The following is a 25950-nucleotide window of genomic DNA, read 5'->3' on the forward strand; positions in this document are numbered from 1 at the left end:
CGCCCCGCAGTTGCAGTGCTATAAATGAGGGGAATTTTGCTCAGCTTATTAAACAATTGCTGAAGGTACAAATCTTTTTCTGGTGTTCAGGATTCCTTTGGTAATAAAAATACTGTCTGTTTCACACACACACACAAAAAAAAAAACCAAACAGAAAAACCTGTGTTTATTTTCTGTCCAACTTGAGTAATTAACTTCTGTTGCAGCTGCAAAGCCTCACCAATATAAAATATAGACAAAATTAATGAATCTCTTTCTAAGGAACTGTGATAGATTGATGGCTGACTGAAGAAAGTGTTTTACCTGATACTCTGGATTCTGGTCTGAAAGATTATGATTTTACTGTCCCGCATAGAATAAGAAATCTCCATGATATTGCTATTGATGTCTTTTATGAAATGAGGTAGTCTTTTTAGCCACCCAGATGAAATGACCTTGAAAGATGCTTAGATCTGTGGTGGCTCATTTTGTCCCTTCTGGCTGCCAGCCCATTTGTTTTTTTCAACTGGGGCTGCTTGTTGCATGCCCAAATGTAACAGTGGGCCTGCAATTAATTATGGAAGAGGGGTAGAATGGAAATTTTTCTCAGTATTAGATATTTTCTGTAGTAGATTTGACATGATACCACAGTAGTGTCTGTAAGGGTAGGGGGTTTTTTTGTTCTCAGTGGTTTATGTGATTATTTTACTCATAGAGATCCATAAAGAAGCTTCAAATGAACAAGTAATATTGGGGCGGGGGGATTAAAAAAAGACTATTCGATATTTAAATGAAATGTCATGAAAGGCTGTCAGCTTTTTAAAAAATAAGTCATACGGAACGTATTTTTGCAGGGGTTTTTGTTATCAATGCAATTTTGTTGGGCTATGCTAAATTAAAGAGCACCTGTAATCACATTGTTTTCCTTCTCTGATTCTTAGCTTCTGGTAGTTCTTTGTGCCAGTTAAGAGGACTATGCTTTATTTGTTTGCATAAGTTTAGCCTTTACATCAGAAGTGTTTCCGGTTAGTCAGTTTTCTGCTTCTTTCTTCCTAACTTTTGCTAAGCAGTCACACAGAGGTCAGCAAAAATCTCTAAGACAGGAAAGGAATCTAGCCCATTTTAATTAGATCTGTGCTTGGTTAACTCACTTTCTGAAATACTTAACATCTGTTTTAGTTATCTTCTCAGCTTAACACAGTAGATTAAAGTAATAAAAAGAATTACGTAACTGGAACAAGAAGGATGATCTAAAATGAAGGTACATTTGCCTGAGCAGTAATGGGAAGAGATAGGACAAAAATACAGGAGGTACCACAAGAATTTATAGCAAGTGAAGTGAGGCTCCATGTGTGAACAACAGTTCCTTATATCATCTCTTTACATGCTTAAAACGAGAAAGATAGTTTGGGTCTGTCTATGATTGTTTTTTTAAAGTCCCTTCTAATAAAAAGAAAAATTTTCTTTCTAATCTGAAGTGGGACTTTAACGTACTGCTAACCAAGAAGGACACTAGTGAGTAAGACCTAGCAAGTAGATGAAAGTTCACCTTTACTTGTAAGCAGACTAGGTAGTTTGGGGATCTAGTTCCTGCAACTCTTCAACATCTATGGATGTCATCTCTTGAGTTCAGTAAGATCCATCTGAATAAGTTTTTGTTTCACAACAGCTCAGAAACCCCCTCTCTGATACCACTGATCAGAGAGTTCTGCTATTAGTTGCAGAGATGTCGAGGGCCCACTCTGCTGGAATTCGGACATGTTTAGAGTAACATGTTAAGACTGACTCATTTGACCACCATCTCATGATCCCTGTACACTGCCCCTGTCATTCACACATTTACAGCACAGGAGGTATTGCAGAACATCTGGTTTCACTTGCCTGTGTCTTGGGACCACTACTTGTGTCTGTGATCTGCCAGCCAGTTGCACGTGGCCTGTAGGGTTGTGCCCCAACACTGTGCTCTGTGGTCATGGAGAAGGAAGGAGGGCTTAGTACTGTGTTGTAAGCTACTGAAAATGACAACAAAGCCACAGCTGCTGCAGTTCACCCACAACTGCTGTTAGTGGGAATGCACGCTCACTGGACCCTCACTCCCCAGCCGGTGCTGTAAGAAGGCCCATTTATTGTTGTGTTACCTACTTTTTATCACTTATCTTAAGGAATATAATCTCCTTCCAAAGGGTAGAGAAGTTGAGAGGGGTGTGGGCTCTGGATAAGATTAAACTGCAGCAAGAAACTCCTTTGTTCTTCCTATACAAGGCCCTTTCTAATGGTGCAATATGATGGAAAATGGATTTTGCCCCCTTGTCTCAGTTCTCTTGGCATTCAGATTACTGTTAGGAGAGCAGCTGACCTGCAGGGTGCCTGGATTAACAAGTGGCACTGGGGAGAAATTAATTGTACAGGAAAACAGAATGTGTTTATGCAAAAAGAGAGACAATAAGGGGCAGATAGTGGAAAATATCAGGAAGAGAAAGACAGCAGAACTTTATGGATGAAAGAGGTTGAAGGACCTGACATAAATGGAGTTGTCCAGATTAAATCCTTGAAAAGAGAAACACAGGCCATGGCCACAGTCACTTCTCTATATTTAGTCATGAATTTTAAGTGTTGAATTTACTTCTTGAGAAGTAATCACAGATATATAGTAAATAAACAGTAACTTCCAGGTATGGTTAATTTAGAGTACTGGAGCAGGACTGATCTCACATAGTCCAAGGGTACAAAGCCCACTGGAACCAGGCAGACACGCTTGTGCTTCCCCAGATCTTGAAGGAAGGGATGGCAGTGCACCTCTTGTTCTCAAATCCATGTCAGATGTCTCAATGAGAAGTGTAGAAGGGCAAGTCTGTGGCACAGAATGCCGTCATAGGTACTTCACCGAACAGAGCAATGTCATTACTGGGGAAGACATGAAACTCATGCTGCCTTCATGCACAAGCATGGTTAGGGAAATGTAGCAGATCATCATGGTGAGGAGTGGAGGCATCACTCCTAAGGCAAGTCTTGGGCATACAGAGAAAGAGACTGCTGTCAACCATAAGTAAGATATGTACAGAATACTGACATTGCTCGAATGTGACCCAGTGGCTGCATTTAGCTGATGTGTCTGATCAATTGTGTCAAAATACATTTCTGAGAAAAAACTTTTCATTACTCACCTTGCTGTTCCCGAAAGCACATGTCATCTCAGTGCCCTCATGTTGTACTTTTTCCCTGACTTTTGCACAAGAACCCACCTATAATTCCGAGGAATCTTGTTAATCTTCTAGAAGTAACATGGACAACATCATATCTATATTTCTTAAGCATCAGACTCAACCAAACAAAATAATACTGCGTGAGTTAATCCTTGCACTGTGCGTCATCCCTGCATAATTGGCGATGGATCATTGATATCCTGATGATTTTTTTTTGCCATGATCTTTTTATTTTGTTGATCCTGCCTTCTTTTTGATGTAGGCCTAGCATTTCTCTGTACATTTAGAAACAAGGATTGGGACAGTTTTCGAATCCTGTAATGTGTCCTGTGTGAAAGATGAGGTTTTTTTCCACTAATCTGCGGTCTTCCCTTTTTTTGTTGTATTTTGCAGGAGCATCCATCTCTTGGGCAGCTCTCTGAAAAATTGATTGACAATAACATCAATGTTATTTTTGCAGTTCAAGGAAGCCAGTTCCATTGGTATAAAGTAGGTTAGAAACCTAACTTATTTTTCCAATTTTGAAAGCACAGTATTTATATTAAAATTTAAAACCGTGCATAAATGATTGTATTTTTCATAGGATCTGTTACCTCTGTTGCCTGGCACTGTTGCAAGACAGATAGAATCACAAGCAGCAAACCTCAATGATTTGGTGGTAGAAGCCTATCAGGTATGATCAGAGTGACGATGTTGAATGCCATTATTTGTACAGAGATTATTTGCCTTTTGCAGCCTGAAGTTGGAATTTCCCGGATCTTGGGTCCTATCTGAAGTCCACAAAGATAAGTTCCCTAATTTTCTCAGTGTCTGGGTTCTGGGGTGTCACTATCCCACGATAGCTTTCAAATTCCCCGGCTGTCAGGGTCTCAGAGCCAAGAGATAGTACTTTCTTAAGGATGCTTGGAAATAATGCTGTATGATTATCTGCACCTGTTGCTATGTAACTTCAAAAGAAACATTATTTGAATTTGGGCATCTCAGATCTTTACTTACAGACACCAGTCCAGACACCACTGTCTAGGCAGTACATAAATTCAGAGAAAAAAGACAGTGCAGGGTCTAGAGAGTTTTGTGGCGAAATTCTTAGAAAATGAACAACAGGTGGGTATTTACAAGGAGGAAGTTTGACAACAGTGGATATTGTGGAAAGCAGGATTTCTGTTGCGCAGAGGAGTGTAATGGCTCGGGGTTTTGAGGCATGGCAGTGAAGAAGAGTTTTAACTTGGATTTGGGATTGAGATTGGGATTTGGGAGATAATGGAAATGGCTTTGTGAACTCTCGTTGAGTTCTCAGCTGAAAGTAATAGTGTGGGAAAGAGCATAAAGTCATTTTTCACAAATGATTGACAGGGAATGGCAGCTTGAAAGTGAAATTGGCATCTTGATAGTGAGTGAAAGATAGCCTGTTAAGAGGGGGCATAAACAGCTTTGAAAATGAAGCCAAGTAGTATACATTTGATGTGCTAGAGCACAGGGACCCCATAGAGCAGCATCAGAACAAATGGTGATGGGTTGGATGGTTGTGTGCAAGTTACATAAACATGTGAGTTCCAAAAGTTGAAAAATCAGTTACAAAGCTACAAGCAAGGTATCAACATGTATTACATTATTTTTAATTACTTGGGCATGGGAAGCTGAAATTATCCATTGTACTAGGGCTATTTGCTTTCAGGAAATCAGCTATAATGTAGAGCTAAGTCCTGTGTCTGTTCCTAGTCAATAGAGTGTGTTTGTGCGTATTTTTCTCGCTGTCATGTTGGAAACATTGTGCAGAAGGCAAAGACAGTCTAAAGCAGAGGAGGTTAGGTGTAGTCAAATTGCAGATAAATTGTCACTGATATTTTACTTCCTCTCATAAAATAGAGAAATTTCATTTTGAATATGGAAGTTTGCAGGAAATTGCTGGCAAAAAATGTTGAAAATCATAGTCCTTTTGTAGACCACTTTTACACTATCCATCCTAAATTGTATCCCAGTTTTTAGAGCACAGTGCAGAGCAAACATGCAAGGAGAGGAAATGAAAATTTACAAAATAACAATTTAGTTCAATGGAAGACTCTGTGGGACTTTCCTGCTCCAGCCACCCTCAGTTTGCTCTTGCCTTATTTTCATTTTTTAAACAGTATCTTTCTTCCCGTAGTAAACCCCGTTGGATTTGATACTTTGAGATTTTTATCGTAGTTTTAGGGGCTTGTAATATACAAACACACAGTTAACAAGGCTTGAATGTTTTGCTTTCTTGAAAGAAAAAGTATTTAGATAAGAAAATAAATTTCGTATTGACGTTGGGTTACAGTGGGCCTCTTGCACTCTAGTCCTAAGCAGGAAAACATTGGGCTTAGCTGTGGAAAACCCTCGCTGAAAATCCCTGGCTAAAAAGTCAAAGATGAGTCACTAATTTTCAAAAAGTTACAAAGATAAACATGTGTTCAGATTCATGTAATTACATTTCCATTTGTAGCAGTAAAAATATCCCACTAAGCTAATTATTTTAATAATAATATGCCAGGAATTTTAATAATGTGTGTAGTTTTCAGCTCATGGGTTTGTACAGAGCTTTAATAAATGTCTAAAAGGTCAAGAAGCAATATTCCTTCTTGGAAGGAAGTAGGATTTTTAGATCATGTAGTAAATACAAGTTACAAAGTAGCTGGGTTTTTCATTATTTTATATTGCAAAAAGCCCTAATGGGAATCAATCAGCCGTTGACTTGTATAGTCCTAACTGACCCATGTAAATCAGTAACTATAATCCAAATAGCCTTTAGATCAGCCTAAGGCTTGTTCAGAGAAAACTTTTCCAAGACAGATGCAAAATAGCAAAAGTTTATAAAGTGTGAAATCAGTTAGGAACCTTTTCTGCTGGATGACAATAGTTGTATGTATTTTTATGTTTTATTTTAAACATGTACCTAAAAAGGCAGTGTAGTCTCTCAAAACAATAAGCAGGTTTTGTTGTGCATGGTACTTAGAATAGATTTTCAGATTGCAAAAAATAGTCTCAAAAATATTTTAGAAAAGCCAAAAGCGTTTTTTATCTGGAAAATGTAATCTCTCTATGAGAATTGCCAGTTCACCAGTTGTGTATATTTGGAATATAATCGGGTCTTTATGCGGGAAACAATGCTCTAATTCATTCCTTTATTCACACAGACAAGCTTTCTTCACTTTTTAGTCGAACACAGGAGCTGTACTTGGTGTTTGTCACTAATGCACATTATATGGTGAGATGCAGTGCAACTAAAATTCCTTTTCTGGTTACAGAAACTAATCTCTGAAGTGAAAATTCAAGTGAATAACCAGATCCAAGATCTTCATTTCAATATCACTGCAATCTGTCCTGATGGAAGTAAAAAAACCGGCATGGAAGGATGTAAAGATGTGGGATATAATGAAGAAGTACGTTGGTAGTTCTTGTTCTTCAAGGAACTAAGATACTTATTTTTCTGTTTGGTTGGGTTTCAATGGTGTGAAATCTTCTAGGGATTTACTTAAACTGAGAGTGGATTTATGTGATTAATGATCACAGACTCTCCTTTATTCTCTGGTTTTATTTTTCCTGAATCTTAATTTAATTCTCACTAATCTCATGGAACTAAGGCTCAAAGCTTTTCCTGAAAGCTAACGTCCATTAAAACTCTCCTCCTTTGTCCTCCACTGGGCACAATGGCCATGTTCATTGTGATGAAATCTGTACGCAAAGAGCTTGAAAAATAATCACCCGGTGGAAAAGAAACACTGGAATTGGCGTTCCTTGGGTCCGTACCAAACGTCACCTTTCCCTCTTCTTTCTCTAGCAGTCTTCATGCACAATCAGGGTTGTGGCTAATTAGTTTATTTTATAAATCAAATTAATAAAATTATTTATCCCCATTTGGATCGGTGCCACCTACTGAATGAAAGGGATAGTAAAACTGGAGCATCGTGCACCATGAAAATGGGGGGGAAGATGTTTGGCTAGTACAAAGAACACGGTTTTCTTCCCAGAGCAACTTCTCTGTGCCTTGATATATTTATTTAATTGCTTGGACTAGTAAAGTAATTAATTTAGCTTGCCAGGAAGATGTCTGTGTTTCTGCAGAACAAGGTCAAGGAGTTCTTTCCTTTTTGACATGTACATATGTCTCAGCTGATACGATTTTGCTTGTGTCTGTGTGCAGAAATAATGAAACAAATCAGTTGATTATATGTGTGAACTTTAAATACATTCATTTAGATATATTTTATGCTCTTCTGAATTTTGTCTGCATGACTTGCTGATGATTAGCTTCTGCAGTTTAAGAGAGATTTGCTGTTTTCTTCATCTCTTTCCAGTGTTGTTCCCTGTGCATGTCATAAAGAATAGGACTGGAATTTGTTCTGTTTAATGAAAAGAAAAATATTTATATCTGTTTCTTTTTAACAAAAAGCCAAGCCAGCTAATTGTAAAAGGTTGCATGCGATCCTAAACCTCTACCGCTGTTGAAAGTTAGCCATTCTCAAGAGATTTATTGTAACTGTAAATGCTCCTTTCAGTATTTGTTTACAGGCAAAATGCTTTTCCTTAATTCTCACATTCCTTTCATTGTCTAATCCTTATTCCTTCCTTTTCTTACCAAAACACAAAGTGTATTATATTCTGGAAGAATCCTATGACCTCTTCAGTATGCAGAACTAACTTTGGCTGTTGGCTAATGTCAGCGTTTACGGTGTTGTAATTTAGTCACAGTATGTCTAATCTTTCTGCTGCTGTGTTCGGACCCTTCAAACTTAACAATTTGAGACATGTGATCTGCCCTTCCCTCCTATCTCTCTGCCATCCGTCCAGTACTGTGATGCCCATGAAGATGATGTTTCCTAGCAGGGCTCTGTGTTGAACAGAATGCACATTCTCTAGCTGCAGCCCATCCTCCCCATGTGATACGCACCTGCCACATGAATTAATTACTTCACAGCCACACTTCATGCATGGAAGGAAGAAGACTCATGCACGGAGAGTGTAGGCAGCTGAGGGGTTATGTGTCTAGTGGCACATTTGAGAAACAAGAAGAAGAAAAGCAAAGGGCGAGACAAAGCCTGTGTGCCCCCTCAATAGACATTAAGCTCATGCTTTTACACAGCATTCCTCTCCTGTTGTCCATGTAGGCAGCCACAGCCCCACTCGCCACAAAGCCACCATTGTCCCCAAAGGCTCAGCTGTTCTTGTGTGGAGGCGCAGCGGGAAAGGGAGACAGTGATGAGAAATGAATGGCCTTAGTCTTTGTGGTTAGTTTGAACCCCATATGTAATCAGTTTCTTAGGTTTTCTCTTTTTTTTTTATTTGGAATTCTCCTATTCTTTGCTAAAGACTAAAGGTATTTGCTCCTTTTGGGCTTCTTGCTCAGCTTTTCCTCTTGGTTATATCTTCTGTGTGAGGAGGTGAGGAAGAGTTGTTTTCCAACAGCAGGCTAAATAGCTGTAGTGAGAATAACCTGTCAGAAGCCTACAGGTCAAAAAAAAAAAACCAACCCCAAAACAATCATGAAATAGATGATTGCTGGCCAGTCAAAGTATCACATATGTGAGAGCTGTCAAAGAGTTTTGGTAACAATTGATGCAAACTCTATGGCAGTCACCTAACCACCAAAATGATCCAGGGTTCTGTGCCCTGGACTCTGAAAAGCCATGGGGGCTGATGCTGCAGTGGCCATTGCTGGGGCATGGTGATGATAGTCATGACCTGGATCCACTCTGAAGCAGCACTTGGTCTGCTCAAGACCACAGTACGAACAGCAAGGCCCTCACTCCATCCCCTCTGTCGGAGTTGGGAAAAATAAGCTGCTAGTAAGGTGTTAGCCATTTCTGGGGTTTAGTAGGAGCACATAGGGCCACCCAAAACACCTGTGTGGTTCCTCTTTGCACAGACTATTTCTGCAGCAAGAATGTTCATTATAGGTTCTTTTTATGAGGAGTGTTCTGTTTCTGCTTGTATATTGTCTTGCTCAGTCTAGTCCAAATTTTCACCTAGTAATTTCTGTAATATAACAGAATGTACACATTAAATAGTAACAGGAGGATGATGATAGTAATTCTACTACTATTTAACTCATATTAAACTTGTCTTTTGCAACTGTCTTTTCTTAAGATGAGAAGTAGAATGCTGTCAATCTTCTATTGTTAGGATTTTAAGTGTATTTGTGATGCCTATCGTTAGTACTATACCGTATTTGACAAATGGCTAGTCATTATTAGCTAGTGTTATTATTAGCTAGTGCTTTATATATGTGTTTAAAATTTTAAGCGATTTATAGGAAATAATAATTATATAAAATCTGTATTTCTTCTTAGGTACTTTTCAATGTATCAGTTACAATGAAAGGATGTGATACAACTGGAGGAGGAACCTATGCAATACTTAAGCCTATTGGTTTCAATGAAACCGTCACCGTCAGTGTGCAGAAAAGCTGTGCTTGTTGGTATGGGGACAGTTCAAGGCACAAAAGAGTATGGGCTGATGAAACCTTTTCTGATGGCAAACAGTCCCATTGCAGTGACAGTAATTGTAGCTCTAATAGAGATATGCTTCCTTCTGAGAGGTGCAGACAACACTGGGACCAGCCCATCTGCAGCGGTCAAGGAAATTGCATAGATGGGAAATGCTTCTGCTACAAAAACAAGCTAGGCAAGGTGTATGGCAAGTACTGTGAAATGGATGATTTTTCTTGCCCCTATCATCAAGGAAACTTATGTTCTGGTAAGCTTCAGAGTTTATGTCTGTGTTTTGAGGGTTGGTTTCGGTTTGGTTTGGTTTGGTTTTCTGAAGCTTGTATATATGATGCAGCTGAAAACAATTATATAAGGCTGTCAAGTACAAGAATTCTGTGTAAAGAATTAGTGTGTGTCATGCTCCTGGGCTTTCTTCACCACAGAAGTATGCACTGGCTTCTAAACTTTGGCTCTTTTTAGGGGATTTATCGAGTTTTTTCTGGTTTAAGATTTAAATCTCAAACTTCTTCAGAAGTAATGATACTGGTATCTCAGATAAAACAGTAACATTATTCCAGAAGGTAAGTTGATTGATTGATTTCAGTCAAATGGGAGCAGGAGATACTAAGAGTTTAGGAGGAATCATAACTTCCAGATAAGGTTATGATTTTCTCACACTCTGAATCACTCTTGTGAGAGATATAGTGACACTTGATTTCAAATACTGATATATATGTTGCCACCGTTTGGAACACTTGCTCCAAAAAGGAAAGTGTAAGAGAAACATAAAAAGGGAGAGTTGTTAGAAATTCTTACTCTTTTTGTGGCCAACTTTATGTTTTTTAAAGGAAGCATGCAAATGAAAATTGCATATGAACAGAATACAAAACATGTATTTCAAGTTTGTGTTATTAAGGAAAAATGGGATTGAATCAGTATCATTACTGTTTCTCTACCAGAATTATTTTTCCCCTCAGAAATAATTAAGTATTTTAAAATCCATACTGCTCTCCTGCATCCTTTCATTTCACTGTATACTGACCAGCAAGTGAATTGAGAGACCAATCTTTTTCGACTACAGTTGGACAAATTGAGAGTCATACTATGGACTTTTGTAAAGTTGTTTTGCTGTTGGTCTGCTGGTGACTGTGAACTTTACATAAAATGAAGAGAAATATGCTTTAAATACTTCATTCCAACACAAAGAATTACAGTTCATCTTCTCACTCTTCTTTTCAACCCACTTTGAAAATTTACTGTATCTTAACCATAAGCAGACATTTCAAAATTACAGGCTCCGAAAGCCTGAGATGTAGTGCCCTGACTGGCAGAGGAGATAGAGGGATCTTTGTCTAAGAGGTGTTGGTGGCTGTCACCTGTGATGGAATCCTGCTCTAGGGTACCACAAGGGGAACCTGCTGCCCAGAACCATGGCTGAGCAGTGTTCCGCTTTATAGGATGTTTTCCAGTGCAGAACTTTGCTTTGATATGTCCTGTGATCCCATTTCCCCCCTTAATTTTGCCCAGCCCAGGTAAAATTTGCGGCAGCTTATACCTTGGCTTCACTCCCATTTAGGGTATCCCATCTGTTAGATGGGACTCTCTCCTTGCACCTGCTCTGTGGATCTGTGGAGTACAAGAAGGGCCATCACAGTTTGAAACTGAGGTACTGCCGAGGGATAGTTTCTGTGAAACTTAGGTACTGCCGAGGCATAGTTAAGGAGACCTCATGAGAATTTGCTAGACCTGCTTGTGCTTTATGCTCTATTTCTATATTTCTTAAAGGTGCTCTCATGTGCTGTAAAAATGTGGCTAAACATGTACACCTGCCTGAATCTGCTACACTGTGGAAAACATATGGATTTTACCCTAAAGCTCCAACTGCTTTGCCGGGAAAATTGTGAAAGCCACCAGAGGTTCTTCATAGCCTTTGAATTGTTGAGGCTGTGGATTTTAAGTTCTTATTAAACCACCTGCAGTTCCTAAGCACAGCATACCCACCTGACCAGCTCAGTCATCTCTCCTTTAGAAAGGAAGAAAAGCAGTGCTGCCATGTGTGCTTCTGAAAAGAAAATGAAAAAACCCAAAAAACCTACAACCTGGCATGTGCACATGAGCTTAATACCCCTTCCTCCACTGAATCTTGCTGTTTATTTGAATTGACTGCTTTCTTGCTAAAGTTTGTTTAGTTTGCCTGAAGACTGTTTTCCTGGTCACTGTCTAATTTTTAATCCCCACTGCTTTGATCCAAGACAAAAAGGAAAAATTCTAGAAAAAGATTTTAGGATGACATCAAGGTAGCAGCTTTTTCTCAACTTAACAATAAACAGCAGCATAAATATGTATCATGCTGGTAATTTCAGCCCAAATTGTTGACTTAAAAAACTAATTAGCAACCCAAGGTCTTTTAACGTGAAGGACCAGCAATACAAACCTATGCATATAAAAATGGACTTTCTATGTTTTCTTCAAAGCACATGACTCAAGACTATCTGTGTTATAGGTAATGGTGAATGTGAAGCTGGTAAATGCAAATGCTTTGCTGGCTGGGAAGGTGACCGTTGCCAGTGCTCAGTACAATCAGCAAAGCACTGCCTGAATTCAAAGGGCCAGATTTGCAGTGGAAGAGGAAAATGTGTATGTGGAAAGTGTGAGTGCACAGATCCAAGAAGCTTTGGCCGTATGTGTGAATATTGCCCTACTTGTAACAAAGCCTGTGAAGAAAACTGGTATGTTTCTTGTGCTGGACTTGACTTTTTAACTCTGCAGTGTTGAAGAAAGGAGAAATATTTCTAGATGTGTGCTATAATTCCAAGATATTTAGTCTGCTGGAAATTGAAACAGTTCATACTCAAGACTTTTCTCTATGTGGCTGAGGGGTTCACACTGGCAGTTAAGAGAATTGCACGTCCGTATCTCTGTTCACCAGTCTGTGTCCACCTTTCAGCTTTGTGAAGTCAAAGGAGGTGTGTCCTATGAGTATCATTTTTTCATACATTTATTAAAAGATGGTTCTTCGTATGAAATATGGGTTGTCCATAAATTTGGAGTTTTAAAAATGGACGGTAGATCCTACTCTTGAATTCCACCGAGTCCAATAATGTTCTCCAAAACTGTTTTTGCACTCTCCTTGTGCTTCTCAGCTGAAAGAAGAAGGTGTGGAACAAGAGCGGTACCTGTGCATTATCACTGCCATTGGTCAGCAGAGCAGAGCAGAACTGGTCTTACCCAAAGAACAACATTCTCCATTACTCAGTTTTAGACCACTTAGTCTTTGCCATGCTAGTTTTAAAACATGTAATTTTTTCTTGTCCGTGTAAAGGAAGGGACAGTGTGGAGGTTGAAATAAGCAGGCCAAGAAGGAGAGAAGCTAGACCAGGCTCTCAGTGGCACACTGAGTGGTGCTGGCTTAAAGAGTCAGCGAAGCCCCATGCTTGGTCATGGCTCTTCTGTGTCCTGCCATCAGTACATGTAACGTTCCACATCGCACTGTGGCTGAGGGGGTGAGAGATCAGCCTTTCATTGGAAAGGGAATTGTGATAAAAACAGAATTGTTGTTTATTTATATTCACTTGAATTATGGCGCACCTGGTGCATAGGCTGGAGAGCCAAACTGGGCTGTGCCTGAAAAGGTGACTGCTAAGACTTCACTCAATAAAATGCAGTTAGCCTTGCTGGCTTATGCTTGTTCAAAGTCATTGTGAAATGTGTGCCTTTAATAAATTCAGAAGTTGTCATAGCTTCGTTAAAAATTGAGTCAGGGCTTTTTCAGGATCGCTTGTGATGTCCATCTTCTCCAAGGCTATATGGTGAATATGGTTAGACTGACAGCACTGCCTCCCACTGTGCTGCTGACCCTCTGAACTGCCCAGCAGTGGGAATTTAAATGGCTTTGTCTTAACATAGCATCCAAAAAAATACTAATAATGCTGTGTTTCCCCCACCTATCTCTACCCTTCAGTTCCAGCGTGCATCCCAATGAGACAGATAAATAAGGAAAAGACTAGGACTGAACTGGAGGGTGGTAGCTGAAGAAAGAGTGCTGGACCCTTAGCTACACCCCCTAAAAAACTCACATCACAAAATACAGAGCAGGGAACAAAGCCAAAGCTCAAAGCTCAAAGTCAAAAACATGTTTTACTTTACAACTTCTGACTAGTTTGTTCTGAGAAGCATCACAAGAATAAAATGCTGAGAGACGCATCACATTTCAGAAAAAAGTAAATAAATGTCGCAATGTTTTTACTAACAACAGGAAAGCATTATGTGCAAGCGATACATCAGCTTGTTGATACAATATCATTAAGGAGAGAATAGAGAAGGACATGGGGTTTTAATTACATTTTTATTTTACAGGAATTGTGTTCAGTGCCATCATTCTAACAATGCATCTCAAGCAAGACTTGACCAGTGCACAACCTCGTGCACTTACCTGCTGCATTATATTGACCAAACTTCAGGTATGTGACATTTTCTAGGTAATTTTAATAAGATATGAAAATCTGTTGGGATTAATAATTGAATTCACCACTGTTACAATGTCTTTCAGAGAGTGTCATGTAATGATAACAACAAAGCAAGCAAGCAGGAAAAAGAGAAAGATCACTTATAGCTTCAGGGAAAGTAAAACATAAGTAATAACAGGAAATGTGATTGGCAAGAATTGCTAAATCAGATTTCCCATCTCCTTGAGAATTCAGATCTAATAACAATGAATCCTGCCTGAGCAACGCTTAAAGAAATATTTATAAAAATGTATTGTGGCATCTGTATGTTTTATTGCTTTGGAGATGCTTGCATTATTTGACATGACCAGGAACAAGGAAAAATTAAGTAGAATGCTTACCTCGCATTCAGTAATGTTAAATATTCCTTTCAAGTATAAAAAACTGCACATTTATGAGGGCTGTGGAAGAATAATTTTTTTTTTAAATAAAATCTCGTAAAGCTTAACCAGTCCATGCTGCCACAAAAATGAAGGTAAATGGTTTCCTTTTGTCACTTTCCTTTTTTGTACATCTTTTTAACCTTCCATTGTTCATAAATGAGGAAACTAACTGTGAATACTTTTCTCATAACTTTAGTATTAATTTGGAAAGTTTACTGTGTGAAAGACGTCTACCAGTGAGGAGAGCACTGGGCAAGGATTCAATATAGCACATTTTCTTTCATATTTCGCCAACGATCCGCACTGTAATGTTGTGAAGATTAAACTGTATTGGCACCGTACATCTAACACCTCATCCTCTCTATTTTCAGTTCACTGGCTTATAGGGAGTTTATGGTGGCCAACACAGTCTGAGTCTTAGTGCTGTAGATTAAAGGAATATAAGTTTCACCATTTTTCTGGAGTGGATCTTAATGAGAATTGCCTTTCTTCATATGCTCCACTTTAAAAGCTGGCATATGGCAACTTTTCCCCTTAACTTCCCTTATTTGCCCTTAACTTTTATCAGGCTCATGTTACATTTATGTGACATCACTATGTGGTGGTAGGTACACCTGTGTTTAAGGGATGTGCCTATTCCATATGTTAGGCTTTACACTTGTGTTTTCCTTTCATTGCAGAATGTTTCTCTGGACGAAGCTACTTTAGAGTCTTTTCCATAATCTTTATAGTTACCTTTCTGATTGGGCTGCTTGTTGTCCTTATCATCAGGCAGATAATTCTGCAGGGGAGTAGCAATAAAGTTAAATCTTCAGCTGATTACAGAGTATCTGCAACAAAGAAGGTAATTTATTTCAGAGCCATCATGTTCAGTAATCTTTTTCTTGCCTATGAAAGTTAGCTAATTATTGATTAAAATTGTATCTTCTCCTTCAAGGATAAGATGTTTTTGCCTACCGTTTGTACCAGAACAGTAACGTACAGACGTGACAAACCAGAGGAAATAAGTATCGACATCAGCAAGTTACGGTTAAATGAAACTTTCAAGTGTGAATTCTGAAGACAGTGTGTTTTCTGCGAACGTCTACTTCCATCATGCTCGACTTTTAAAAAGTTACCTTTTGTACTCTGTCGGAGTCTTGACTGTTGCTGTGTGGTTTAGTGTGGTGTGTTTTGTTGAGTACTGTAACAAAGTGACATGTAAGCATATTCACATAATGTGACTATGTTTGAAACTATAGCTGCTGTTTTGGGGGGTTGTTTTTGTTTTGTTTGTTTGTTTTTGAAAGAGGAATGTGCGTTACTACTGTTCAGGTATATTAGTGTTTATGTAGCACTTTAGCATATTCTAATTTATTTAGTTATGGCCTAGAATGTAGATATGTAGATATGAACTGGTCTGACAAAGCACTGATCTCACTCTACATGTAGCTAGTACTGATGTGCTCTGTGGGAATGGGCAAAAGCTGTGACTGAAATATTAACATTTCTGTATATTATAGCAATATATTAAACTATTCAAATGCTCTTAAATAGAGTAAATGGTACTTTTATAGTTCTTTCAGTTGACAAATTCCACTGATTTCTCTGCTTTAGCCTCTTAACTTTTCCTTGTTGCTTGATAAAAATGACTGGATTAAATGAAAGCTTGGTTACTGGTGTGGGTGTATAGCTGTGAGTGTATACGCACACACGCATGCACACACACAGGTAAAATATATATCTAGGGGGTTTTATGTATAATGTCACTTAGAGATAATTTATATATGATAAAGAGTAACTTTTAGCTTTTTTACTTGTTTCAACATAAAAACTTTTATACAAATTTTAAGATATTTGGAAACTGAGTAACTACAGAGAAGGAATTCCTCTATCCAGCAGTGTAGTCTACGTGATGATCACTGCCGGCTGACTTCACCTTTGGAGTCAACACCATTGCAAGTAGATAAATTACACCAGAGCTGTGTTTGGTTTGCTAGCTACATGTCAGTGTTTTGCCAAATAAGGGCTTTGTTCTTTTTGTGTGATGTCACACATAAGTCTGGTTTTACATACGTGCTCTTTTTTTCTATGTAAATGAGTTTTTGTGAATTTTTATGTAACCACTTCAATTCTTGTGACTGTGCATTGAGCAATGTGTCCAGTGCGATGCAAAAAAATGATTGCAGTTTGGAAGAAGGTGAGCAAAACAGGAGTCTTTTTCTCAAGAGAGAACATTCACTGACTTCATAAATGTGGGATCAAATTCTGCCTTCAGAAATATGGAAAAATTCTTCTAAACACAGTGGGACCAATATAAGCTTATCTGAGAGCAGAATTTGAGCTACAAGGTCAAGTAGAAGCATTTTTTTTATCCCCGAAACCATCTAGAAGTCATGTTATTGTTATGTGCTAGTTGAAAGAGTCAGCCAACTTTTGTACTAACTTTATGCTGTCAAAACCCAGTGAGAATCTGATCAACCTCTAATGCACTAAAATCTTGCTAGCAAAAAGAAAAATAGTCTCAGAAGACAGTATGTAGTGTCTCATTTTAGCAACATTAATTATTGATACTAAATATTGTTCTGTACTTGCCATAGGTGAGCGTTACAGAAACCAAGCCGGACCTCTTCAGATGCAGTTTTTAGAAACTCGTGTATATTTATATTTCCTATTCTGTATTTCTTCTGTAAATTCCCATGGGAATCTGAGGAGTATACATGTGAAAGGAAGACAGGATGCAGAACAAATTATAAGTATTATGGGAGTGTTCAGTTTCTTGGGTTGTAGATCAGGTGGGATTGAGGAAAATAATATAAAGACAATGGACCTTCCATTAAATTGTCATAAAAGCTTTAGATTTTAGGGTTTGTTTTTCAAAAAAATGTAAACTGGACTCTTAAATGTTGCTAAAGCAGGGTTCAAAGTAGTCCCTGAGCTTTCTACCATACAGGTAAAATTGTCTCATTTAAAGAAAAGGGGTTTTTTTTACAGTGATTTTGATTTTAGTGATAGCTTAATTGTAATATCTTAATTATAGATTAATCTGTAAACTATTAAGTATATCTTAAACTTTCATTTTCCTCTAAAACACATAGAACCATTTTCGTCCTATGTAAATTAACAGATTCCAAACAATTGGTTTCAGTGAGATAAAGAGAAGATTGGTAAAGGTTTGCCTGCTATTGTCCTTATCACAATTCATTCATATCTTTGAGCAGGAAACAAAATCTCTGATTATCTGTTTCACTTAACAAAACAAAACAAAACAAGCAAAGAGAGTATCTGAGTATTTAACAAAAGATGTGATTATGCTTTCTTTAGACAGTGTGATAATTTTTTTTTAACAAAAAAAAATTGCTCAGACTGTATTTCTCATAATGGCCTTTAACACATTTACTGAAGAGACAGCTAATGCTTTTTCTTTAGAAATTACTTTTCATTGTTAGAGGGAGTTAAATTATGTGGTTAGGGGACAATGGAGCTTGGTTCTTTGTGGAAGAAAGAATTGAGCTGTAACACCCATCTTCCAGAGACATCACAGTGCTACTATTTTCTTTTGCAGCACTTGGTTGGCATTGCAGTGCTGCCTGTGAAGGGTCATAGCCAGTATTCCTTATCAGACACCTGCCTGAACGTTTAATATGCTCTTGTCAAATAGAGCAGGACAAATTAGGCTGTAAGCTGCTTGCTGTCCTGAGGTTCAAAAAAAAGGATATTACCAAAAAAATTAAGCAAAAAAAAAAGTTGTTTTTTTGTGTCTCCCTCATGGCTTTGCTGTATTGTGGAGGAGGCCAGTGAAAAAGAATAAGCTGCTGCTAATGTGACAGGTCAAGGCTTTTAGAAGGCCCGTGGGGAGCTTATACAGAGCAGGATCCTTGGGAGGAGGCTTTGTTTCTAGGGATGGAATCTATCCATGAGAAACTCTGTCTTTGCTTGGTACTTGTTTCCCTCTGCCTTTGACCATGTTTTTCAGAGGAGCTGCTGCAGGAGATGAATAGCCCAACAAAAGCCTCACTATTTAGGGAGCTGTGTTCTCTCAGTACATGACCTTAAATGAGAAAGCAGCCTGTAATTCACAAGGAATTTCCTCAGCAATTGCAGAAGGACTTTGCTTCCTATATTGCTTAGTATGAGAGAAATTAATTACTTCATATTAGTTTTCAATGTATTGTGCATCAAAGATGCTTGTAAAAATATGGAGAAAATTATCTAGCCTCAGAATAGAATGTCCCAAACTTCTTAAATAAAACTTCTTACATTAAGCTTCTTCAAAAAATGAAAAAAAAGTCAGATGATTTGTCTACGTGCCTGTATCCAAAAATATAGAGGCAGATATTGTTGCATCTCATCCTTGGTTTTGGGAGTTGTTTTTATATTCTCTCCCACAAACAGAGCACATGCATGACTTTTCACAGGAGATTTGTTAATGTTAAAATCCATATGTATAATTTTCAAATTCAAATCTCACTTTTTTACCTTTAACAGGTTGTTTGTCTAATATTTCAGAAATGACATGCTTATACAATTAAAAAGTATGTATTTTACTTCAGATTTTTTTATAGGCTCTGAAGTGAAGAAATACTATGCATTGATTATTTCCAAGCACTATGAGTATATTAGCAACAGTGCTACAGAAGTGTGTGGGAAAATAGCTGATTCATCCAGGAAGCGTGCACATGGTATGTGAGGAATTTTCATTGTGCCCAGCTGATATTCCCTTTACATTCACAAGGAATGTTGAAAGTGAACCTTAAAAGGGAAAGACATTTGTATAGGCATAATTTATATTTTATCCATTATTTTCGGCTGGATTTATTTTTTCCTTTCTATGGTGTCATGAAAACCTGCTATGTAAAGTATTCTTCAGGCAGCTGTGGAAAAAATTATTTTCCCGGTCTGATCATATATAGTATTTGCTTCCTGCTTAGTGTGCATACCTAAATGTACATGCGTTGCAAACTGCAGAAGTGAATGTGTGAAGAAATTTCAAGAAACCCTTAGTCCTAAAGTAGCCGTAAGGCCTAGTGATGGCCAAGGCAGAGAGATGCAAGGGCACTGCTGCCTGTGCAGGGACTTGAAAAGGACGGCATCCTCCGCAGGCACAATGTGTCCTACAGTTCCACACAGCAGCTCTACAGAGACCATACGTCTCCATTTGTCAGGGCAGGAATCCTCTTCAAAGTTGGTTGACTTGGCAGAAGCGGTACAGTTTCTGTCCTGGGCTCTTGACCACATGTTATCCTCAGCACTGCAGGCTTTTTGCATCTTTACTCATCAAAAAATGCTTGCATGTAACGTAGCAAGGGAGCACCTGTGCCAGCACATACTGTAACCTTGTATGCTACAGACCTCCATTAAAGCTTCTGTGGGCATCTGCCCATTGACTTCCCACCAGCCCCAAGATCTCCACCAGCCACTATTAAGGAATGCAAGCTGTAGCTGGGAGAGGGCACTTCTTGTAGAAGCATTCATGCTGAGTCAGTGCTGGGTGACACATACGCTGCGCTGACTAGGAGTGAAGCATAGTGCCAGTGTTCTGGATGTCCATTTGCCAGAGAGGGGAAAGGTTGTTTCACTAAGCAGAAATGGAGCGGAAGTTAAGAAGAACACTACATTTTAATAATGACCTTGACACTGCTCTGATGCACAGGCATCTCATGGATCTTACTGAGAATTGAAATTCATGGAGAGAGAAAAAGGTTAAAATTAGCCAGCATGAATGCATTTCTATAGTGAGCCAAATCAGTGGGGTTTCACTGAGTGCAAGCCAGCTTAGGATGGTTGGCCTTTCTGGGGGGAAAAAAAAGAAAAAGAAAAAAACTTAAAATTAGTAGATTCTTAAGCTTTAGAAATGCTGCTCTGGAGTGCATGTTCTCTTTGTTTCCTTTTCTGCACACTGCCTTTAAAAAAAAAAGGTACCTACTTATAAGGAAAAAAAAAAATAAATGTCTGGCATTTGTTAAAATAATGGCTTCTACCCAAATCCTAGTATTTCATCCTGATCCCTATATTGTGCTTGGGCTGTTTCAGTTATATTTTGAAAGGGTATGTTGAAAGATGAAAGATTCTTTTGGGAAGGCATTAGTGTTGGATGAATTCACTGTGCTAACATCTTCACTTTTACCTACTACTGCTTTAAAAAATAAAGCTATTTTAAAATGTCTTATTTAGCAATGGTGTGACAGCTATTAATAATACTACAGTTTTTAACATTCTGTTTAACATATACTAGCTTTTGTAAAAAAAGCATATACAGATAAATAATGTTTCTCTAGATTTTATGCATAGAGAGTGTTAGTAAGGGAAGAGGTTTTAAATAAATTTATAAATTCTTATTGTTCGTTTTACATTTTAAATGATACTTTTAAATCACTTCTTTTGTTTGTCTGGAAATATTCTGAATATTTTATTATTTAAAATAGTATACTTTTATAGCTGATTATTAATTTCAGTTGACTACTAACTTCTATTTTGATATTTATTAATGAGTTGACACTGTAGTATATTGAGATGTTTATTTTTCTATCAGAGCTGTAACAACTATGACATAGCATTATTTTAATGCAACATCATTGTACTTGCTCTCTAAAAAATAAAATCAATATTTAATCTATATGGATTTTTCATACTTTTAATGTTTAATATATCTGTGATAAGGTGAACAGGAGATGCTCACCTACCTTTAAAAATACAAGGTGCATTTCATTAAGGTGCATTACTGTCTGCAAAGGGAAGCATATGATTACAGTCATTTTTAAGTGGAATAATACTGTCAGGAGAAATACAATGTAGAGAATACCATGCTTATCAGATGTAGGCAGGCAAACGAATGCACATTCTGGGTGAACTTTGAGAAGGGGGGAAGGAACATGATAGCAATTAGCAGTTCGGAGGTGCTTGCCCAACCCAACTGAGACATGAATGCTCCAGGATGTGTTAGCACTTTGTAGGGGACAAGAAGATATATCTTGTAGAAATGTGATCTGTAGATTGACAGGTGGCTATGATAGCCTTTCTTCTGCTTTGTGCTGTTGGGTTGTAGAGGAGCTGGTTTTCTGGGAATGAGTAAGTCTCTCCGCAGATGCCTCATCTATGCCACTCACTGAGGGCTTGAGTTCCTATATGAGTACTGGTGAAAAGGCACTAGATTGGGAAGGTGACACACCTCAAGCTGAATCAATACTCGCTTTTGCTTTGCATAATGCCATGAAATCTCTCATGAAAAGGACTTCAAACATGTTCTCTGTAAGGACATTCCAAATTTGGGCTGTAAGACCATGAGGCCTTGGTAAGACACAGCTGTGGCACTCAGACACCTGACAGACCAACTGATGAAACTACCTGTTCATGCTTCTAACATAATCTCTGGGGTTGAGAGGGAGAGCTAAATCAAGTAACAACTGATATATGCTTAGTCATCACCTCACTTCAGGTCCAGGAATTAACAATATGACAGAAAAACCTGGGAAAAGGTGTACAGCAAACCTAGAAAGAAAAAAAATAAGTGAATATCACAAGGACAATCTGTTCATCTTTGTTGCTGCTTCTATCAGACAGAGCAAGAAACATAATTGCGGTATATGCCTGATGAGACTGGGGCAGGAGTTGTCAGCCTTCACTGACCCACAAAGCAAGCTCATGCAACCAGTTCCACATGCACATTGTCCTTGAAAGCTCTTTACTGAGGGAACATTAATGTTGTCACCAGCTCAGATTAAACATAAACCTAGGTCTGAATTTCAGGCATATAATGTAAGCATATAACTTGAACCACAGACACAGGGCTTTATTTTTCCATTTGATAGTAATCTCAAAACTGTGGTAGGTGTTAACATTTAAGTTCCCTACAGACAGTGATCTTGGCACCGAGCTGTGTTGCATACCCTGTGTGTTGTGGAGTGACGGTAAGTGACCTCTGTGAAGCTTTTCTTTCTACCTGTGTCCTTAAATTCAGCAATGAAATCACGCCTGTGCACTTTAAAATGTCCAGATAATGACAGATAAGGTTTTTGATGCTAGGGACATTGTATTTAGTCAATTTTTATTCACATCCACAAAGCTGTCAGTGAGGGCACAACAGTGTCCTAAATTGGCTCCAATGTAATGCAACTGCTATTTTGTTGCATATTCCTTTAACAAAAAAGAGGCCTGCTGTTCAGTCTATCCAGAGAGGAAAGAAACCTAAACTACAGCCTCTAAAGCTGGAAGAGGGAAGAGATCCTGACTTCAGCCACTTTTTTGACACTAGTCATGTAGGTGCATGCTATCACAGAATTCCCCTCCCTTTGTAGTAGGTGCAGAATTTGATCCAATATACAGAGACAATGGCATTAGGGGCGGTTAGTTTGAGTGGAGACCCAAGTATGCATGATGACAACCAAAAGGCAGAATTAAGAATAAAAACTTCATTAACAGACTGATTTCAACTAGTAAGGACTTAATGTAAAAAGCAGATGGTTTCTTTTGCTTTCAGATCTACAACAGAAGACAAGACAGCCAAGAGGGCCTCCAACATTCACGTCACCCAAAAATCCTTCTCTGTTTGTGAACAGGTCCAGCAGGAAGCCTTCCCTGGTTGGGTCCTTCACCAAGTGTGTCAGGAAGTTGTCTTCCACACACCGCAGGAACCTCCTGAACTGCTTCCTCTCCGCTGTATTGTATTTCCAGCAGACTGACATCTGTAAGTTGAAGTCCCCCACAAGAACAACTGGTAGTAATCACAAGACTTCTCCCAGCTGCTTATAGAATATTTTGTCTGCCTCTCCATCCTGATTGGGTGATCTAAAACAGACTCCACCATGATATCTGCCCTGTTGGCCTTTCCCCTGATTTTTTACCCATAAACACTCTACCCTATCATCACCACCATCAAGCTCTGACAATCAAAACTCTCCCTAATATACAGGGCCATTCCCTGCCTCTCCTTCCTGGCCTGTCCCTCCTGAAGAGTTTGTAGCCATCCAGCACAGCACTCCCCTTGTGTGAGTCATCCCACCATGTCTCTGTGATGGCGACTATATCATAGTTTTCCTGCTGCACAGTGGCTTCAAGCTTCTCCTGTTTGTTGACCATGTTGCAGGCAATGGAGTAAATGCACCTCAGTTGGGCTATTGATCCTGTTGCCTTTTTGGGAGGAGATGGTCTAATTCCCAAGCGCTACCATGATTCCTAGCTCATCAGTATCCCTTGTGTCTACACTATCACTTGGCAGTCTGTCCTCTATCTCGACTGGTGTGACAGACCCAAGAACCTCACTAGAACACTGTCCCACAAATGTTGATGTGCTGTTCTCAGGCTTAGATCCAGAAAACCTGGTTTTATCCCTTTCCCTTTCAAATCCAGTTTAAACCTCCTTCAATGAGCCCTGACACCTCCCAAACAAAGATCCTTTTCCTCCTTTGAGATGAGTGTACCCCATCTGTCACTAGCAGGCCTGGTGTCGTGTAAACCAACTGTGACAGTGCAATCTCCCTGCCTGTCTGCATCGAGCCTGTACAAAAGACAGACCTGCAGCAACACTTGATAAGCACCTGAAGCTACCAGCCCCCCCACCCCCCGTCCTGAACCCTGTGCACCAAGCTTGCACAAAAGGACAGGCCTTGCCCCCGGGGATGTGGCTCCTGGGAGTCTGAGTTTCGTTAAGCTGCATTCTGTCTGTTTCCTGAAAATGACCACAGGCCCCCACACTAGATCAGAGTATAAATGGGGCCCCGCCAGAGAACCACTTTTGAGCTTTGGTTCTCCTCGGAGCAGCAGGTTATGCAGAGGAGACCTCTCCCCTCGGGCCTGGGACGCTAGACCGAGGATACTTCCTGAGACACTTTTCTTCCCTCGAGCCTGGACGCTGGCCGAGTGCACATGTCTAGAATTGAGTGATTCTTACCCGGGTAATGGTAAGATATTTCCTTTCTGTATTATTAAATGAGAGATTCTCCTATTGTAAGTGGCTGGTGTGCCATTTTGGATATAAATCTTCCCCTGCGGTAGATTTCCTGATTTTATGTAATTGGTCGTGTAGTAATAATTTCTTCCACTGACATTCTGAATTTGCGTGGGAGGAGCGCTAAGCAGATTGATTTGTAATAAATTTACGTTCCTGATTACAACTGCTTTCTGTCTTAAGCACATTCTCGCCACACCAACCCACGATCAAAAAACCCAAAGTCCTGCTGGTGACACCAGGCTCGGAGCCCAGTATTGATCTGATGGATCTTCCTGTTTCTTCCCACATTAATCCCTGCGGCTAGAGGGATAGAGGAGAACACCACTTGTGCTCCTGATCTCTGAACCAGTCATCCCGAGGCCCTGAAGTCTCTCTTGATTACCTTTGGACTTCTTGTTGCAAGCTCATCACTGCCTATGTGAAAAGTCAGTAATGGTTACATAATAGTCTGAGGGCCGTACCAGGGTAGGAAGCTTTCTCACCACATCCTTAATCCAAGCCCCAGGGTGGGCAGCAGACTTCCTGAAGAAGTGGATTAGGTCTGCATGTCGGGCCTTCTGTTCTCTTCAGAAGGGAGTCACCTGTGTCAATGACTCATTGCTTTTTCTTTGTGGAAGTGGTTTTGATGCAGGGCTCGGGCTGACTTAACTTCAGCGACACTTCTGAGCTAGATGAATCAGTGTTCTCATTATCGATCTGTTCTACTTGCAGGGTCTCACACATGTTACACAAAGCCACCTGGAAAGGTGGGGGCAACACCTTGATGCCTGCTCTCTTGGGGAGGAAACTGCCACCATTGCCCCTGTCCTTCCAGTCACTGTGCTCAAACATAGGAGAGGCAACAGGGAGTCCTCTGTATTATGTACCTTGTCTGCTTGTTGGGCCCGTCTCAGGAAAGGCAGGGTGTGGTTCCAGCAGTAAACGTCCTTCACACACTCCTTGATACTCCCCCACTTGCTGAGCTCCTCCCAGAGCTCTGTCACTATACGGAGCAGTTCCTCTACCTGGGCACACCTTCCACAGGTGTGTTCATGGCTGGCATCCTGCACCGGTGGCACTGGGACTAGCACAGGGCACGACTAGGAACCACACACTCCTTGATACTCCCCCACTTGCTGAGCTCCTCCCAGAGCTCTGTCACTATACGGAGCAGTTCCTCTACCTGGGCACACCTTCCACAGGTGTGTTCATGGCTGTCATCCTGTACTGGTGTCACTGGTATCACAGCAGGGCACACTCTGCAACCTGATGCCTGGGTGGCTGCATGTGTCCACTGGAGCTCCCTCTGGGCAGCTGCATCAGTCATGGTGGGTGCAGCACTTAGAGAGGCCGTTGCCTTCTGCCAGGTGGAACCATCATTCCCTGGTCTGAGTGGTCAGAGCTTTCAGTGCCTTCCCACACTCCCTTCCATGCAAGCTGCTGCACCATGCTCTGGCTGATGCGCCATGCTCTGTTTATCTGCTCTGTTCACAGCACTCCTGGTCACTGTGCTCCCTAAAGGGCTTCTTT

General features: G+C 39.7%; 1 protein-coding gene across 1 annotated transcript in view; it reads left to right on the forward strand.

Moving 5' to 3' along the window:
- Positions 1 to 15898, forward strand: part of ITGB8 (integrin, beta 8) — a 27993-nt gene extending 12095 nt beyond the window's left edge. Inside the window, exons 6-13 of the mRNA XM_010132954.1 lie at positions 3576 to 3671; positions 3766 to 3855; positions 6449 to 6583; positions 9491 to 9896; positions 12132 to 12357; positions 13985 to 14088; positions 15197 to 15360; positions 15454 to 15898. Of these exons, the coding sequence (XP_010131256.1) occupies positions 3576 to 3671; positions 3766 to 3855; positions 6449 to 6583; positions 9491 to 9896; positions 12132 to 12357; positions 13985 to 14088; positions 15197 to 15360; positions 15454 to 15576 (1344 nt within the window). The 3' untranslated portion in view covers positions 15577 to 15898. The remainder of the gene's footprint in view (positions 1 to 3575; positions 3672 to 3765; positions 3856 to 6448; positions 6584 to 9490; positions 9897 to 12131; positions 12358 to 13984; positions 14089 to 15196; positions 15361 to 15453) is intronic.
- Positions 15899 to 25950: the final 10052 nt, after the last annotated feature.

This window comes from Buceros rhinoceros, unplaced genomic scaffold (assembly GCF_000710305.1).
Source record: "Buceros rhinoceros silvestris isolate BGI_N320 unplaced genomic scaffold, ASM71030v1 scaffold14223, whole genome shotgun sequence".
Lineage (NCBI taxonomy): Eukaryota > Metazoa > Chordata > Aves > Bucerotiformes > Bucerotidae > Buceros > Buceros rhinoceros.